General features: G+C 42.4%; 2 protein-coding genes across 6 annotated transcripts in view; one reads left to right on the top strand and one right to left on the bottom strand.

Annotated features, from left to right (window-relative positions):
• The window catches only part of PAN3 (poly(A) specific ribonuclease subunit PAN3), a 233,257-nt gene that overhangs the window by 24,980 nt on the left and 189,780 nt on the right, over positions 1-18,497 (bottom strand). The window lies entirely within an intron of this gene.
• Positions 1-18,497, top strand: part of FLT1 (fms related receptor tyrosine kinase 1) — a 171,051-nt gene that overhangs the window by 95,396 nt on the left and 57,158 nt on the right. The window contains exon 14 of the mRNA XM_040621859.1: positions 4,065-4,211. Within this exon, the coding sequence (XP_040477793.1) occupies positions 4,065-4,211 (147 nt within the window). The remainder of the gene's footprint in view (positions 1-4,064; positions 4,212-18,497) is intronic.

Raw genomic sequence — 18,497 nt, 5'->3', positions numbered from 1 at the left:
GTGATAATGCTTATTTATTTGAAAATGCTTTTTTTTTTTTTTTACATTAAGCACATTAATCTTAAACTGGAGCTTCTAAAATGGGCCCCAGGAGTGCAAGACGTCGGTGTAACCCAGAGGTATGAAAGCTTTATCACAGTGTGAATTCAGAATGCCCGCCCAGGTCAAGGCCACGTCCTCCCTCTGTGCACTCTGGCTGGCCCGCTGACTAGCAGTGCAGGCTTCCCCCTCACTGCCTCTGTTGGACCACACGCCTACTGACCGCATCTGAAAAAATCTGCATCCTGCCTTCGTCTTCCTTAGATTAGTCCCCTGGTTATTCTTTTAAAGAGCTCTCTCCTATCTAATTGACGGCATTCAAAGACATATCACGATCAGTTTATCAAGGAAATCAAGGCTCTTGTGACCGAAGGTTGAATGCATTCTTCTAAATGGAAATCTAAGATTTGCCCATTAAAAAAAAGGCCACTCTCCCCATATGCAAATGTTAATAGGATTTTTATGGGGATTAAGAAATGGCAAAACCACAGAAGCAGAATTCCGAGCCATTAAAAAATACACACTGTTTTTCAGTTAGGAGAGATGGAAATCTCCTCTCTAAGCTCGCGTTTGAGGGGAAAGTGACTTTTTCACCAGTTTGCTATGCATTGTTCTGTTGTTTTCATTTATGATTGATCATCGTATGTGCCTTGCGTGAACTATTGGAAAACAAGCCACAGTGACCAAAATAGCCGTGGCTGAGAGCACAGTGGCTGGGCAGCCCAACAGCTCAATAGAAGATGAAATATGACAACTTTGCAGGCTTGGGAACTCACCAGACTGCTTCCTCCTTTAGGTAACAGACCCTGTCCCACGGCTAAACTCGTCTTTCACGTGGGAATTGCTTTTGTCAAGTGTGAAAGAGTAAACAATAGCATTTCCCCAGAATGCCAGTTTTATGGAGCCCCCAATGCTCTGAAAACAATTAGCAACCTGGAAGTTGTCAGCCCAGAGGAAAGAATAATCAATTGTATCTTGAAATTTTTACCTATGGCTCTTTGGCCTGGCGTCTTTGTTCATTCTAAGTCCACGTGTTCCTTCAGGAAACAATGCCTTAGTACCACGGATCGTGGGGACTCCATTTTTACTAGAGCTGCAAAAGCAACTGGGATGCTTGCGGGATTGCTTCTGAAAAAATGGTGAAGCAGCCACACAAAAGCTGTCGTGTCCTTCCCCCTTAAAACTGCCACTGCGATATTGGCGGGGAGGGCAAGGGTGTTCGTATTTACAGGAGAGGATTTTAAGTACTTCCCAGAGATGATTTGCAGAATTCCACAGAGTAATTAATTGTTCGCTGTGTAATTCATCCTTCCAGAGAGTTTCAAGGAGACAAATCGATTGGGTGGGTTCTATTTTGCAGTGGTCCCTCTTTGGGGTATGAAGGAAGGGGAGGATGATAGGAGAAAAGAGAAAGAAAGAAGAGCCTAATATGGAGAATGATGAGTTGGACCTGAGGGCATGAGGCTGGTTCCTCCGTCTCCCAGTCCAAGTGAAGAAGAAAAACCGTGTAATTATGAGACCTGGCAGATCTCTGGGACCATAACACTAAGAGCTAAAAGAAGAACCTGGCGGGGAGCTATCTTTGGCTATCAATAACCAGCAGAAATATTCTGTTAATTCCGATTTTCTCCGTTTGAAGGGATCAGCTCCACTTTGTTAAGTTTTGGAAAGCAGCTACCTAGTTCCATGAAATCACTTAGGGTCAATAATCAGGGTTTGATGTACCATTCTTACCTAAAATGTCAGAACAGATTATAAAGCATAAAGGGGAATTGACAAAATGATTCCTTGACTGATCGGTCATTTAGAAACTAGTCAAAAATGAGATTGTTCACGGAGGAGAGCTTTTTTTTTTTTTTTCAGAAATGGGTACAAGGAAAAATATAATACTGTGTGTTTCAGACATGTCTATATGAATTTTGTGTTTAATTGAGAGTCCTATGTTTATTCTGCAGCCTTTTTGCTGCTTTCTTGTCTGAAGTTTGTCTAGTGCAGATAGGGCCTTTGGGAGTTCTCATGACATTTCCGTTAAAATAAACTCTTCTCTTTCATGTAAGTGTTTTCCAGTGCACCTGCCAGGGACCTCAAATGCTGTCTCTGTTGATGATGCTATAGTTTGTAGCTTTGAAAATAATGTGGGTGTTGCAGGCCCTATAGTCAGGCTTCCTTTTTCTAATAAGGTCTATGGGCAATGATAGATCATTTTATCATATTTAGCACATGGGAAATAGTCAATGTGGTAGGGGAAGCTATTAAATATAACTCCATGAACTGTGTCTGAGTTTTAAATGAGATATGTCCAATTTGGCTGGCCATTGTAATAGACACCGGATAGTAATATCACACTGTTCTTCATTATCTTGTCATGTTTCACTGATATGTCTGGAGTCTTCACTGTGTAAAAATGTCAAAACTGTAACAATCAAGCTTGTAAAAAGTTACCAGAATTGAAGATTTTGATACCTGGCTGCATTTGCAATTAGCAAAGACCATTTGACAGACTGCAGAGAATGCAAACGCAGAAATGTTGAAATGATTCTGCCTGGGGCGGCGGAAGCGACTAGAAAGATACACTGACAGAAAGCAAAAGGGCTGTTGTGATCACTCATTCCACACTAAGTTTGAAGACTTTCTAAATCAGGGCTCTCCTTTCAACGCTCTTTTTAGCCTTCCCCTTCCATTTTGTATAAAATGAGGAAAGAAGTAGTGATAAACTTTGGAAATCAAAATTCTATGAGAAAGCTGTTCCTCCGAACAGAGTCGCCCTGTCAGCATGCTGTAAAAGTGATATGATAATATACTTTATAACCTGAGATTTCTAAAATTGCTTGAGTGAATGCTAATCCTGAGAGTTTCTCTGCAGGAATAAAAAGAGAAATGTTTGGGGCGTCGGCAGCCTCCTGCAGGGACACCGAGTCAAAGCTACTGCAGTGTGTCACCTCTTACAGCCTTGTAATCACTCCTAAGCTGCTTTCACAGTGTTAGTACAATAAGATGAGGAAATCCAAAATGGTCAGAGACAGCACAGACTGTCTAATTGAAGCCAGGGGCGCAGAATGTGTAAGTCACGCCAAAACCCTTTTGATTTCTGTTCCAGGCTTTGCAACAAGAGGGGGTGAAGAGGACGACTTGGGAGGGTGGGAAAGATGTTAGGAGTTCTCTTTATTCTTTTACCTTGGAAGATTGAGCTACCAATCCAGCACTTGCCTAACTAGAATGTATACATATCAGCAGGACTGACTACTTCATTCTATAGAGACACTGTGCTCGCTGGGGCCTTGGGGGTACTGCTGTTCCAATGTGGGATTTAATGTTGTAATGTATTGCACCCTAATGTATTAAATTCATTGTGTTGTACTATATCGGTTGGCATTTTATTAAAATAAATTGTATCATATTTGTATGTTTTAAGAGAAAATAATATAAAATACAATATTTGTACTATTATATAGTGCAAAAACTACAAGCCCACGCCTCTGCCTCTTGAATTAGTCCTTTGGTTGCTTGCACTGGGGAAGGGATGGAGGAAGGAAATAATCAATAAAGCTTTCAAAGTTCAAGAAATTCTCCTGTTTGGTCTGCTGCCTAACATTTTAGGTTACTGACAGCTGAGTAACACAGACATGCCCTCACAAACACATCAATAAAAGTACGTGCAAAATTGCATCAGCTCATCGCTGTAAGATGATACCTTTATGTAAAAATTCATCATAAGCCTCTATCCAAAATTGTGGTTTTCCTTTTTTTGTTCCTCGGATAGCATGCAAAATCCGTAGGTTTCAGAAAAGCTGCTGTCACGGAAAGGGAGAAAACTAGTGGGCCAGGCGAAACCCGTGGAACTGAATCCTACGGAATTTTGTCCTCGATTTTACTCTGCGTTCTAGCAAATTGAAATTTGACAAAACCAAATACGAATGCAAACTTACGGTGGAGCTCTGCTGTTCGTTTCTCTGAAGTGCGGATGCGCGTCTATAACAAAGGAATACAACTGATGTGTAATAACAGCCCCTCTCTTTGTTCACTAGATCAGGAAGCGCCACGCCTCCTGCGCAACCTCAGTGACCACGCCGTGGCCATCAGCAGCTCCACCACGTTAGACTGCCGCGCCACTGGTGTTCCCGAGCCGCGGATAACCTGGTTTAAAAACCACCGCAAAATACAACAAGAACCCGGTAAGAGATTCTGTTTCCCCTGAATTCACTTTCTCTTCATTCCCTTCTTCCCTTCACGTGCCTCTCACCTCCTTCCCATACCCCTAGAGCCTCTTGCCAGTAGAGCTCTGCTAACGCTGTGAGCAGCTTTAAGTGAGCAACGTTGGAGCCCGTTCTTAGGCATCCCATGTTCCGAACCGTGTCGAAAGATCCATACCGAATCTGTTTTAAATGGTGCATTCATAAAGACGTGGCAAGGGTGCCTTAGAAATGTGTCCGTCACCTTGACAACAGGGAAAGGGAGGACTTCGTTTCTTGGCTTGAGGTGAAGAGCTTTGAACAGCTGGTATAGATCGGAAGTTCAGAGTAGTTTTATAATCTTTCTAATGCACTTATTATCAATTTTAATGATTTGGTACAAAGAAGGATATTTTAAATGATAGAATACTGGTAAAAAAAAAAAAACACCTGAAACTAATGGTCACATGTTAATTTTCTTTCAAGAAAAAATGTATTTAAGAACAACTAGACTTAAATCAGTTTAAGTAGCAACGCTGTCTGTTGCCTGCCTCATAATTTTGTTGTTAAAAATGAACTTACTTATAATTTTGCTTAGTAATTCCATTTACATGAAAAATCAAATTGCCATTTACTTGCAATAGCCCGGCAACCGAAATCAAATGACTAGCACTACGGAATGGTCCTCGAATGTGAGTTCCCTACGCAAAACGAAATCTCCGTTGGAATGTGATGCACAGCAAGGGGTGGTGGCATAAGATTTCTAATTTTAAGCTGTCTTAGAAATGCCTAACCTAAGCTGCTCCCAAACTAACCACATCACATCGTTTTTCTCCATCAAGCAGCGTCTCCTCTTATTCTGACATCATTCACTCCATCATCCAAACCAGAAGCTGATGACCTCCCCTCCGTCCTTCTCTAATCCATCAGCGGGCTGAGCAGGTTATGTCTACTAAATATGAAATATTTCTCCAGTCCATCCTTCCCTCCGCTCTCCCGTTGTCGCTCTCTGGGTTCAGGTGCCCATTATCCGCCCTCTGAACACCCCCTGACTGATCTCTCCACCTCTTTTTTCTCTCTTGGAGTCTTATTTTCCGCACAGCTGGATAAGATGCAGCTGTGAACACGTCACTTCCCCGTTTCAAGCCTTCCACTGACTTTCTATCCCAGGACCAAGTTCAGGCATCGGACAGAGAAGGCCCTCAACAACTATTTCTCCGACTCCATACTTACCCTCCCCTGCCTTGACCCTTATATTCTAGCAGTTGCCAAACTCTTGTAGATTACTGCACACATTACGCTGCTTCAGCTGCTCTGCTTCTTTTGTTCTTGTGTCCCCTCTGCCTGGAGTACCTTCTGTTCATCTAACCCCTGCCTGTCCTTTTAAGACCAAGATTGGGTGTTCTTCCCCCCAGGAAGCCTTACTCAACCCCTGCAATGAGGGGGCAGGCCCTCCAGGGATCTTTATTATTTATAAATGTTTCTCTTCTCTCTTATCGACTTGTTTCAGAATCATCAGTTCATCTGTGTCTTTTCCGCGCATATTTCCGCCGCTCTCTTTCTGTACTGTATCATTAGTTCATGTGTACGCTCTCTTCCTACATGATATCATGCTTTATCCTGAGGGCAGACAGTATATCCTTATCCTATTTGTATCTAATTTCTCCTTTTAGCCTCAGAACCTGGCATAGTGCTTGGCAATCAGTCAATGTTTCATGAATGAATGAATGAATGAATGAATGAATCAGTCAATGTTTCATGAATGAATGAATGAACGAACGAACGAAAGTTTTTCAGAAAATCTTTTTCTATCCTTAGCAAGTTCATCTGGTAGCACGAATGCCTGGACCTAGGGGTGGTTGGGGAAGCTATATCATAGAACTTTTGAAGCTAAAGGGATCTTTGGAATATCTTCAGTCCCATTGGTAGGATAGAAAATTTAGGCCCAATGAGGTAGAATGATTAGCCCAAGATGACACACTATTAAGATAGGTAGTTTCATAGAAAATAAATCCCTGAGGGATTCTACCAAAACAAAAAGATGACTACATGAGTAAAAAAATAAAACAGTTTGTGAAACAGTACCTGTAACATCCTCCCTTTAGAGATTCAGAGTTCACATTAGTATATTAAAGACCCCAAGATGCCCTATATTAAAGAAATCCGGTAAATTGCTTTAAAATATTCTCCCAAATAACTTGATCACAAAATACATTTTATGAAATATTAATGTAAGTTGTTGGGTTCTTTGAAAGAAGTAAATTTGGCTTGTGTTCAGTTTTCATACTGTGGATGTGGGTTAAAGAATTTGACTTGAACCAATTTCGAAAGCTCATGGCCATTCTGGGCCTCGAAGGTAGACAAGGCAAGAGGGTATGCCAAGGCAATTACTACAAATGGAAAAAGATTATGAGGTAGAGGGAGGGATTGAGTCCTAGCATTGCCCTCATGGGTCAGGGAATTTGGGCAACTCACTTATCCTTCTTCTCTGAGCCTCTGTTTCCTTATTTATAAAATTGGGAGAATACTGACCACACAAGGATGTGGAAAGGTATAAATGAGTTAATATCACTAAGCTTGCCTCTAGTTATGGCTGAGTAAATGCTACCTTCTGACCCACCTCATTTACATAGAAATTGGCCAATGAGTTGTCAGAATTTGTTGGAAGGTTAATTAATAATTCAGCTCAAATGTCAAACACTTCTAAATCCAATAAAGATATCTTCCTCCTAACTTTCTTTGATCTTCAGAGGGCCAAGAGAAGAATATCTAAAATGAGTCTTATATGAATTCTTACATAAAATCTTTCATAAATATCATTCCATTATGCTACTGTTGGCATTTATGGAGTTCAACTGTACTAAGTCATCCATTTTCTCTCCCTTTGTCCACTCCTTAAAACTGTTATAGCCTTTTGGAAAAGAATTTCTTAATTTTCTGGAGATAATCTCTTACATGTAAACAATATTTATAAATTTTCATATATAAGATTTCCAATTTAAGGCAGCAAATTCAGCAGCCAATACGATAGGGCTCTATGGCCCTGTGTTAGCGCATGGAGACATCGTCAAAAATACCAGTTATTTTAGGGTTTTGTTTTTTGTTTTTTGGGTTTTTTTTTTTTACAAATCTATGGTTAAAGATTACAGGTAACCTGTAAGTCAATACTTGACTCATTGGTTATTCCGAAGCTGAACCGGAAAGACATCAAGATCACAGCCTGGAAAATACTGAAAACCAGTCCATTTTAAACTAAGCCTTTGGAAAGCCATACTGAGAATAAATTTTAAATAAAGTTTAAATAATTAATAATTAAATATATATTGAATGAGGTATCTTTACAAATACAAAATATAGAATTAAATAAATTTAATGAAATATATCATTATAAATATATAACATTTACAAATATAAAATAGAGAATTAAATAAATAAATGGTTTAAAATTGAGTAAGCTAATTATTTAAAGCTTAAAAATCCAGAGAATAAACTGCATGTCCCTTAAAGAACTGTGACGCATGGCAACTCAAAAAAAACATGATACACTGAGAGGGTTTTAGCGGCCTTGGGTCTTGGATAGGATCTGGCCCATCATCACTGCCATTTGTTAATGACAACTTACCCTATTCCAAAGAAAATAGGAGAGAGGAAGCGGGGCACACGTGAGAGCTCATGCTCGGGACAAGTGGCCGTAAAATGCCTGCTGAAAGACCTTACGGAGAGCTTTTCTCCTCCCTCCTCATTTCCTTTCAGGAAGCCCTTCGGTGAGGCACAGCCATTCTAGGGAAGAAATGCAGTTTCAAGAAAGCCTTACGAAAGCTGAGTAGTGCTTTCTTGGGCCAAAGGGCATCCGCAGGAACAAAAGGGAGGCTACGCACTCAGGCCCAGGAAAGCATGTGCGCAGGGGACAGTCTCCTGCAGGGCACCCCCTGTAAACCAGTGGGCCCCCCATGCACTGAGCGGCCCTCCCTTCCCGCCCACTGCACACCTGCAGGCTTTGGGGGTCCTCCGCGACGCCACCCTGCCTCTCTGATTGCCATTTCCTCCCGCCACCCCTGGACAGGACAGTCTTTACTTCCCGGCCAGGGGACCACAGAGGCTCCCTCCACTAGGGATCCTTCTTTCACATTCCTCTACATGACCACTCTTCCCTTCCTTTGATGTCTGGTTTATTTACAATTCATGTGATAGAATGTGTCACTTATCCCCTCGTTTTATGTAGGCTTGTTCTGAAAACCTTTGAAGATAGATATAATATCTTAATAGGTCTTCTTTATTAAAAAAATAAAAATGTACTGAGCACTCACCAGGAACCAAGGCACTGTGTGAGATTTACAAATATCTCGTTTACTTTGTGCACCTGTCATCAGAGGTAGCTACTGGTGTTAGATGGCGTTTCATGGGTCTAGTTTAACAAGTGCTGAACGAGGTGCTACATCCTGTTCTAAGCGCATCACTTACTCATCATAACAATCCCATGAGGTTTGCTAAATTATGATGCCTGTTTTACAAAGCAAAGAATGAGGAAGCGTAGACGCAGCAGGAACAACGGGGTCAAAGACCCTGTGCCAAGCTAAGACGGGCAGAGGCTGAGTCTGGAGCCCACCCTCGGCACATGGAGCATGGGGGCTGACCGCTGGCTGCACCCGCTGGTGCACATCGCTCCCGGGAACATATAAGCACCACGTTTTTTGGGTTTTTTTTTTTAACTAGGCTCCATGCCCAGCATGGAGCCCAACATTGTGCTTGAACTCAGGAGCCTGAGATCAAGACCTGAGCTGAGATCAAGAGTCAGTGGCTTAACCGAAGGAGCCACCCAGGTGCCCCATAAGCACCACTTTTAAATGACCTCACGGGCGTTAACAAGCATATTTTTAAAACAATGGATATTATCTCATTTCTAATCCTTATTTATTCGACAGAGATAGACAGCCAGCGAGAGAGGGAACACAAGCAGGGGGAGTGGGAGAGGAAGAAGCAGGCTCATAGCGGAGGAGCCTGATGCGGGACTCGATCCCATAACGCCGGGATCACGCCCTGAGCCGAAGGCAGACGCTTAACCGCTGTGCCACCCAGGCGCCCCCTCATTTCTAATCCTTAAAGCTTAAGCTTCCCGAAGACTACAGTTTATAATGTTAAAAATTTAAATCATATTAAAAATATTTAAGGCATTTTTTTTAAAGCAGGCCCACAGGGCATCTGGCTGGGTGGGTGGGGCATGAGACTCTTGATCTTGGGGCTGTGGGGTTCCAGCCCCACCTTGGGTATAGAGATGACTTTGAAATAAAATAAATAAATTAAATAAAAGCAGGCATGCCCTGTATGAAGTTAAAAATGATTTTGAACCCAAATCCAGTTACTTTTACATTTTAAGAGGTCCAGACTTTATTCCATAGCAGCTCAACACGCTTTTGCTCATTCAACAAACATTTATAAGGTGGTACTTTGTGTCTTGTGCTGTGTGGGCTCTGCCGACACAGCAGTGAATGAGAAAGCTAAAATCTGAAAAACGAAATATCGAAAGTAATTAGTTTGTGTAGGTGTTTAAATGAACACGACATCTTCAAGCCACAACAATGTGTGTCCTTTTTCACTCTCATCGTGCCAGTTGGGCAACAGAGTTAATGAGTCTAAAAATGGGATAAGGTGAATTAATAAATGGGACAAGTAGAAAATATGTCTCCATCACGGATTAAAACATCTCGAATACATTAGTTAATTGAAAAAAGACATCCTCTCTGCTTCAGTTTTCCTACTAGAATGCTACGCATACAACAGATGCTCAATTATTCCTTGTTCATTGAATATGCAGAATGGAAGAGAAATAAAGAGGAAATAAGAGAAAATGTGCCGGAAGTGATGAAAGCAAGGGAACTTCCAAATTCGAACTGAGGAAAGAAACCACTCGGAACTATTAGGAGGGGCTGCTAGAGTGCAGAGTGTCGAAGAGAAAGGTAGTTTGAGATGCGTTTACTTTGAAGAGACAGGTGAAGAGAGAATTGATCAGCTAAAGTGAGTAGAATCTCAAGGACTGGATAGGAAAGAAAAATGTAATACGGAAGGACCAAGAGCAAGTTGGAGATGAATTCCACTGGCCAGTGGCTGCTTTGGGCATGGTTTGATTCTTCGGGGTATACGGACAGCAAATGCCTCTAAGAAACATCCATTTCCTTTGGGTTGGAAATGTAAAGGGTTTGCACACAGACTTGGAGCGATGGTATGAAGTCACCTTGGAGAGCATATGACCTCCTGGGTGTCTTCATTTCTTCTCCAGCCACCTGCCCAAGGGAACAGCAGTTCCTCCAAAATGATCAGAAAGTCTTTCTACCTTACACGCTTCCCAGATTCTCCACTGAGGCCCTAAGAATGTCCAAAGCTGGGACAGAGAGGAGCAGCATGCAGGTGGGGCCATCGGCACTGGCTTGATGACACTGTAAGGACGCCAGAGCCACCGGTGTGCGGAGCAGATAGGCAAGGCCTGCCTAGCTTAGTTTTGCTTCGATACAAGCACAAACCACCTCCCAAGCGATTGTGCAGAGTAAATGGGTTTCTGAAAAAGTCATTAAAATGCCGGAAAAAGTAACAAACTTTCCTCTGAAAATATTTAAGAGGATAGAAAACAATGCCGCTCTGAGACGGTTCTAGTAAAGACTGCCTAAACCGAGAAATCATCAGCAAACTATTGCTTAAACTGAATTTCTGTGGCAGCAAAACATTTCAGAATATTTCCAGATCAGAGCACTACAACGGGAACAACAAAGAGTCTAGAAAGAACAAATTCCTTCTTAAATAGCCTGAGGCTGGAGCAGGAGAGAATCAATTTGACACTCTGATTAATATTCCTTCCTAAATTGGATCTTGGTCACTAAAGCTATTTATCTAATGACCGGAAGGGGACAGCTTCCCTGTCACCACTAGATCACTGACACCAAGTATCTGTACCAATAAGTGCATATCCAGATCGAAGGGACCGGCTGTCCTCGTACCTGGGGGACCAAGAATGACGTCTGAAGTGTAAAGTGGTTTTCATAGATCTAGGAAAGTTCTGGAAGAAGGTAGAGGAGAGAAATGAATGAGGCTGTTAATGCCTAGGGATAATAAAGTATCTACCTGTCACCCGCAGGCTGTTAGAATCACAGCTTCACTTGATTTCTCGGTAATAATAAAATTCAGAAATGTCAATTATCTTTTGCACGACTTGAGGAGTAATTGCCTTTTCTTTCTTATGAAATCCACCCTTATGGTGCATAATGAATGAAGACGTGTTGCAGAAAAGCGTGTCCGAGATTCCCGGTATGCACAGGGCAGCGCACAGCAGGGCAAGCCGGCCGCTCCATTTAACACCCCCACTGAGCCCCATCAGTCCGCTCCTGCGACTGGCTAAGCAGTTGCTCTCACCACTCCTTTCTCTCCAATATGTGTCTTTAAGGTAAGGGAGTCCATGGACCCTGACCAAGAACTGCCATGCTTCCCACATGGCTATGCCGGTAGCTCCTTTTCCTGGCCGGAATCTTCCAACAAATTCTCAAGGTTTAGTTGTGCCCCGACAACAATATAAGCATAGGGCACCCTCTGAACACGTTGCAGAACCAAGACTCAGTTCTTTTCTAAGGATAAACTTCCATTTAGAAGGTGAGGAGAAAGGAGTGGCATTAAGGAAAGAGGACAGTGAGCTAACAGCAGGGAAAACATTTCCTTGGTCGGCACTGCCAGAGTTCAGAGCTACAAGCCCAACCCCAGACGAAAGAGGAACCCTGACTTTGATCACAGCCTCAGCATGGTGAAGAAACGGAGGCTGTCACTTTAAGGACTTCTGCAGTTACTTGTCAGTGTCGGGCTGGTTCAGTGAGACTGACGAGTACACCCGTAGAGCTCTCTGGTTTAGACCCAGAAAAGTAAAATAATCCAAAAGAGTCCCATTTTGTATTGAAAATCACTAGAAGTTATTTAGGGAGAATCAGTCGTGATGCCCAAATCTATCTCTTTACTGAGACAACGTCCAGCTTACCCAGGTCTTGTACGTCCTTAAGTTGTAGCTAGTCCAATCCTAATGCTGTGACCAAAGAAAATTTCTTGGACATCCCCATCAGCCCAGAGAAGCCTCCTGAAAGCTGGGAGCCGTAGCAAGACCCAGCCGAGGGAATCAGACGCACGAAGGCAGCACAAGCCCGCTCCCGTAAACAGCGGGGCCGCCTGTGGTTGTTTAAGTTCGGTTTTGTGCCTTTTAAAAAGTCTTTTTAATTTTCAAATGAAAAATTTAGACCATAAGAGATGGAGAAGAACTGGAGAATGTGAGCATCACTTTAGAAAGAGCCTCTCCCTTCTTTTTATTATGGCAAAATACACATCAATATTACTAATCATTAACGGGTACAATTCAGTGACACTAAGTACATTCACAGTGCTGTGCAACCATCAGCACTGTCTAGTTTCAGAACTTTCTCATCACCTCAAAGAGAAACCTCATACCCATTAAAGCTTTTGACTGTGAATGAACCTCATCTTTTGATTCTTTCGGTCACCTCTCGAAACACACGGAACTGTAGTTCGAGCATGGCCAAAATCAGCAACCTGTTTTGTCTGCCGAGCAGCCAGTGCTTGAGGGACCAGTAGCAGAGGGGTAAAAACAAAAAACAAAAAAATGGGGAATGAAGAAAAACAAAGAGAAGAGAAATAGAGACATATGGGGGGGGTGATGGGCGAGGAGAGACCGTAGAACCCCCCAGCAGTCACCCCAGAGATCTCAGGGCTGCACCCTGTCCAAAGTCACTAGCCCCAAAACTAACAGCCACTGGGCGCTGAGAGTGGGAGGCATCTCCATCCCCAATCTACAGTTTTCTGCTTACACCGAAGACTGCCTGGCCAAAGAAGGAAAAGCCGTACTTTACCTTAGATAATTCTGTACCTCCATCTCTTAGCAGAACAATTAAATGAGGTTTCCCTATTCCGTGTGTCCAGAATTTGCACTGGAAACTCCTCTTCCCCCCAAGTCCAAACTTGAAACAGTTTAACCAGGACCTACAGTGACGCTCGGCAATGCAGCTGGGGATTCCCGATCCAATTAAGTTCAAGGTGCACACACATGTCTTCGCAGATGACCTAGTCAGTGGAGCTGGCTGTGGCTTGCGTGACTGAATCAATGCTGATAAAGTCAAACTGAGAAAGTTCATTCCTCCTCCACCCCACATTCAAGTGCCTCATGTTTGCATTATCTCCGCTAGTAAGCAGCCTTGAACAGTTAGAGTGTACATTCGTGTAAGGGGTCATCTCTTTCAGCTCCATCATAATTAAACCAGCCATCACTGAAAAATAAAGCCCAGCAAACATACATCATGTACCCCAACACACACACACACACACACACACACACACGCTCTATAGGGGCCAGTCTTCTGATGGGATGGATTTTGGTTTTGCTTTAACCCAAAATTATACATTGTTGTGAAGTATAAATCTACTTTTCTTCAAAAATATTTCATCATTGTATGCTCAATATTAAGTTTTACAAATGTTTAAGTATTTGGAGATATCTATCTATCATCTATCTATCTATCTATCTATCTATCATCTATCTATCTATCTATATTTTTTTTTTTATTCGGTGGCTCTTTGCCACTGGTCAAGAGGCCCACATGCTTTCATTTTTAAAACTCTCTTTTTTTAAAATTAAAGAATACATGAATACATTTTTATGGTAAAAGATCGCATAGTGCAAAAATAGCATCAGCTATGAAAAATCTCCTTCTGGAGAATTAACACATGCCGATTGCTTGATTTGTATTTTGTCAACTATTTGCCATTTTTGTTACCTATATATGTGCATATATACAAATTGGGGGATACATATATGTGGGGCAAATAATAAATGGGATTCAGTCGTTCATTCATTCAACAGCTCTTCACTGAGCCAACCCTGTGCCAACAATACAGGCGGTGCTTGGAACCAGACAGGACCTTGAATTTACATTCTAATGGAAAAGTCCAGGTAATAAATTGAACAAACAGAACCGTAAGCATATTGCCTACCATCAGATAGGGCTAACTGCTCTGATGAACACAACAAGGTCATGGATTATAGTGAGTGACCAGGAGGGGGGTTACGTGGCAAAGCCAGCATCTCTAAGATACATTTGAGTTGAGATCATGCTATGCGTTTTGTTTTAGGACTTGCTTTGATCACAGTGTACCTTGGAGGTCTTTCAATGTCAGTACATAACGTTCTGCCTCATTCTTTTTAGCATCCGTATACTTTCATATGGTATGCATTCCCATAATTTATTCTTCTGCAGATGGAAAAACAAGTCCTTGAGTCTAACCTCTACACAATGCAGTACTAATACTATACTGGGCGTAGAAACACCTCTTCGTTATACAGAGAGAGGCCACTTTGGACGGTTGGCTATGTTCTGAAGGATAAATGCATCCAATCTCATGCAGGGGCTACTGCAGATGTGAACCCAGACAAGAGCGTAGTGAAGCAGGAAGGAGTGCGTGGGTGTGTGCATGCACATGTGTGTGTTTACAGTTTCTAGATATTCACTACAAAACCTTAGCTATCGACCATGTGTAACTATAGACTTAGCACCGCTTGACACATTTTTTAAGTGCCTGAATCATCTTGAAATACTTCATTAGAACCACGGCAAAGTTCACAGTGAAAGGGCACAAGAATGCTTTTCATTTTTAAATGTTTAGAAATACATGTGTGTTTGGCACAGTTTCAAGGTGCTCACTTCAACTATAACTCCTTCAAGTCAACCAGTTTACAATTTCTTGACAGCTTTTGGAAACCATTCTGTTCTCATAACCCAGTTTTGTAAATTAGGCTAGTGAAGCAATAGACATTGTCCCGAATGAAAGGACCTTTGTTGATGGCTTTTCCTTTATTTAGTGGTTTCAGGAAGAGGAATATTATACAGCATTTTCCACCACTGTTCTCATTCTTTTTGGGGGGGGGGGCAGGAAGGGCAGAAGGAGAGGGAGAGAGAGAGAATCCCAAGCAGGCTCCACACACAGCATGGAGCCCGACGCCCGCTCAATTTTACAATCCTGAGAGCATGATCTGAGCCGAAATCAAGAGTCAGACGCTCAAACGACTAAGCCACCCAGGCGCCCATCAGTCCTATTCTTTTCTAAGTGCTCCTCTTCTCTGTCTTTTTCATGGCTAAAGAGCAAACAGTCTCACCAGGGACCACATTGCCCATCAGATCTCCTTTAGACCATGTGTTTTAAGCATCTCATAATTCTCTTCCAACATAACACATTATTATAAGGCTGCTTCTCGCTATGTCTCAAATTATTCCACCCTTCGCCAACTTTTTTTCTTACATCTGCAAATGCTTTGCCACGTGACTTGACCTTAGGGTAAAATTCACAACAGAGAAAGCAGCAGCCCACTGGCGATCCTTTGAAAACACTGGAATCGTTTGCATGTTTAGTGCCATTGAATGAGTCCACCATTGCTCACTCCCCAAATTTGTCAGTCTTTGCAGCTTACTACACTTGGATTTCTCTTCCCCATAGTTGTCCAAACCTCTGAAGTTTGGCTGGGTAAACACAATCTCCTCTGTGTTCTTTGTGGGATGTTAACCAGACATCCAGGCTCTAGTTTTCTTGGGTTGCATTAGCCATCTTGAATCTATATTTGGCTCCCCTGGTCCCTCGTTCAGATACAGCTCTTAGCTAATCAATTCCTTTAAGAGGTATCAATCTGTAGGTACAACTTACCGTGTACCTACCACTGTATACATCATTCCTCATAGCCACTCTTTATCGAAACTATATCATGTCCCAACTTCAAAGAATTTATCGTTTCGTTGGACAGCCAACGCTATCATACCAAAATTTACTTTTGATTTTCTTAAACCTAACATCTATTAACTACCTATTCCATGAGCCAGACATTTTGTCACATTCTAGAGAAAACGAAAATGAGCAAAACTTAGTCCTTTGCTTTAGAAAACTTATACATTAAAGTACAAGTCAGTTCATAAGTATGCAGTGTGAATGGTACAAAATTCCATGAGATACAAATTGACACCTCTCATTGGAGTGATCAGGGAAAGCTTCATGGAGGAGGTGTCATCTGAATTGGACTCTGATAGTTGGAGAAGAGAGTTGTGATGATGACGATTAATTTGGCCAAATGGCATGGACATGTGCTCTGAGTCCGAAGTACAGATACTCAGCTGAGCCACAAAACAGGAGTCACTGGCCAGACTAGCAGGCCAATTGAGGACACAACAGGTCAGATTTTTGTGGAAGGAACAGGAGGAAAACACATGGGATGCGTTAATTTAGTCAAACAGGTTAATTTCAAGATCCACAGATTTATTTACTCAGTGGTGAATTGGATTAAAGTTCTATTTCATGCCTTTCTCTGGACAACGTGGTGCTTATGTATAAAATGCCAAGATTGTCCTTCACCTTATGGTATCATGGAAAGAAATAAAATTGATTTTGAAAATACTAAAAACGGAAGGGGGTGTTTCTATGTTGAAAATGTAGACTGCATCCCACAGATAAATACGCAGACCAGCATCATCACAAACTCTGATCTAAAACTGCCTCGGCAGCCAACGCGAGCAGTGCTTCAAGTTCTTACACCCAGGCCGTCACCAGATCTCCTTGAAGCGCAAGTTCCTACAAAAACAACTTCGCGTAAAATTTTCGTTAAGCCTTGGAGGCTGATGATTTAGCAGACCCATGAAACTACCTGAGTTTGCATTTCTAAGCTCCAGGACCTAAAGCTCTTTGAATGTTAAGATGATGAAATTAACTGACATAGAACTTTACAGACTGGTGAGAACTGGGTACGTAGGGCGTCAGAGTTAACTACTACTGTACTCAGTTTCATATGGCAAACGCTACGGAGCTCCCTCCTTTCCTCGCCCCCTAAATTCCATTTTCCACGGTCTTGGTTTATATGGCCATTTCCTCAGTTGCGAAGTGTGTGCTGTCTGTTGGCACAGTGCTAGACACTGGGGCTCGGTAATGGACAAGGCAGGGGAGCGGGCAAGGAAGAGAGGCAGCCAATGCACTACCAAGTGTGAAGTGTCGGAGCAGAGGCATGCACGAGCTGATGCGAGAGTAACAGAGAAGGGGCTCAAGAGCATCAGATGTTTTCCAAAGCATCTGGATCTGCCTTGAGCTAAATATTAGTAAGCGAACGCTAACCAAGTGCCAGGTCAAGAGCGTAACGGGCAAAGTCGGGGAGGCTTATCGTGAACTGCCAATAGATAAGGGTGGATCATACCAAGGATACACTTAGGGATGTAGCAGGGCCAGAAACTGGAAAAAAGTAGGCAGGGGCCTAGATCATGGAGGTGTTTGCTTCATTAAATATAATAGTGTCATCCCATACACACCCTCTAAGTCAAAGTTCTATCTATGCTGGGTAGAGCCAGCATGCACGCTTCTATTGGCCGTTAGCAAATTTACGTAAGGTGATTTGCTTGTCAACATTTAGAAATCATAAGCTTCAACATGAAAAATCCAGATTTCTGTCGATGGAACTAGAGAGTATTATGCTAAGCAAAATAAGTCAATCCGAGAAAGACAATTATCATATGATCTCACTCACATGTGGAATTTAAGAAACAAAACAGAGGATCAAAGGGGAAGAGAGGAAAAAATAAAACAGGACGAAATCAGAGAGGGAGACAAACCATAAGAGACTCTTAATCATAGGAAACAAACTGAGGGTTGCTGGAGGGGAAGGAGGTGGGGGCTGGGGTAACTGGGGGATGGGCATTAAGGAGGGCACGTGATATAATGAGCACTGGGTGTTACATGCAACTGATGAAAAACTGACCTCTACCTCTGAAACTAATAATACGTTATATGTTAAATAATTGAATTTAAATTAAAAAAAAAAAACTCAGAAGACAGGGCACCTGGGTGGCTCAGTCGGTTAAGCATCCGACTCTTGATCTCAGCTCAGGTCTCGCTCTCAGGGTAATGAGTTCAAGCCGTGTGTTGGGCTCCATGCTGGGCATGAGGCCTACATTAAACAACAACAACAAAAACCCTCAGAAGACAACACTGGACTCAAATTCCCAAATTCCAGTTGGTTGGAGCTAAGTTAATGCTTCCACCTTCAGATGGGAGACAGCCTTTCTGCACTCCAGAGACACAGTCTCCCTCCCATGATCTCATCCCCAGCTCATTTATGTAATGTGCCTGGCCCCTGAAGACATCCACACTTGCAAATCTTGCTCTGTGCCCTGTTGGTCCAATCTGACACAACTTCTTTCAGTAAAGGGAAATAAATCATGTTTTGACAGGAAT

The sequence above is a fragment of the Ursus maritimus genome, unplaced genomic scaffold (assembly GCF_017311325.1).
Source record: "Ursus maritimus isolate PB19 unplaced genomic scaffold, ASM1731132v1 scaffold_10, whole genome shotgun sequence".
Classification (NCBI taxonomy): Eukaryota; Metazoa; Chordata; class Mammalia; order Carnivora; family Ursidae; genus Ursus; species Ursus maritimus.
Note: the sequence above shows the minus strand (reverse complement) of the source record. Positions and strands in the feature narration are given on the sequence as shown.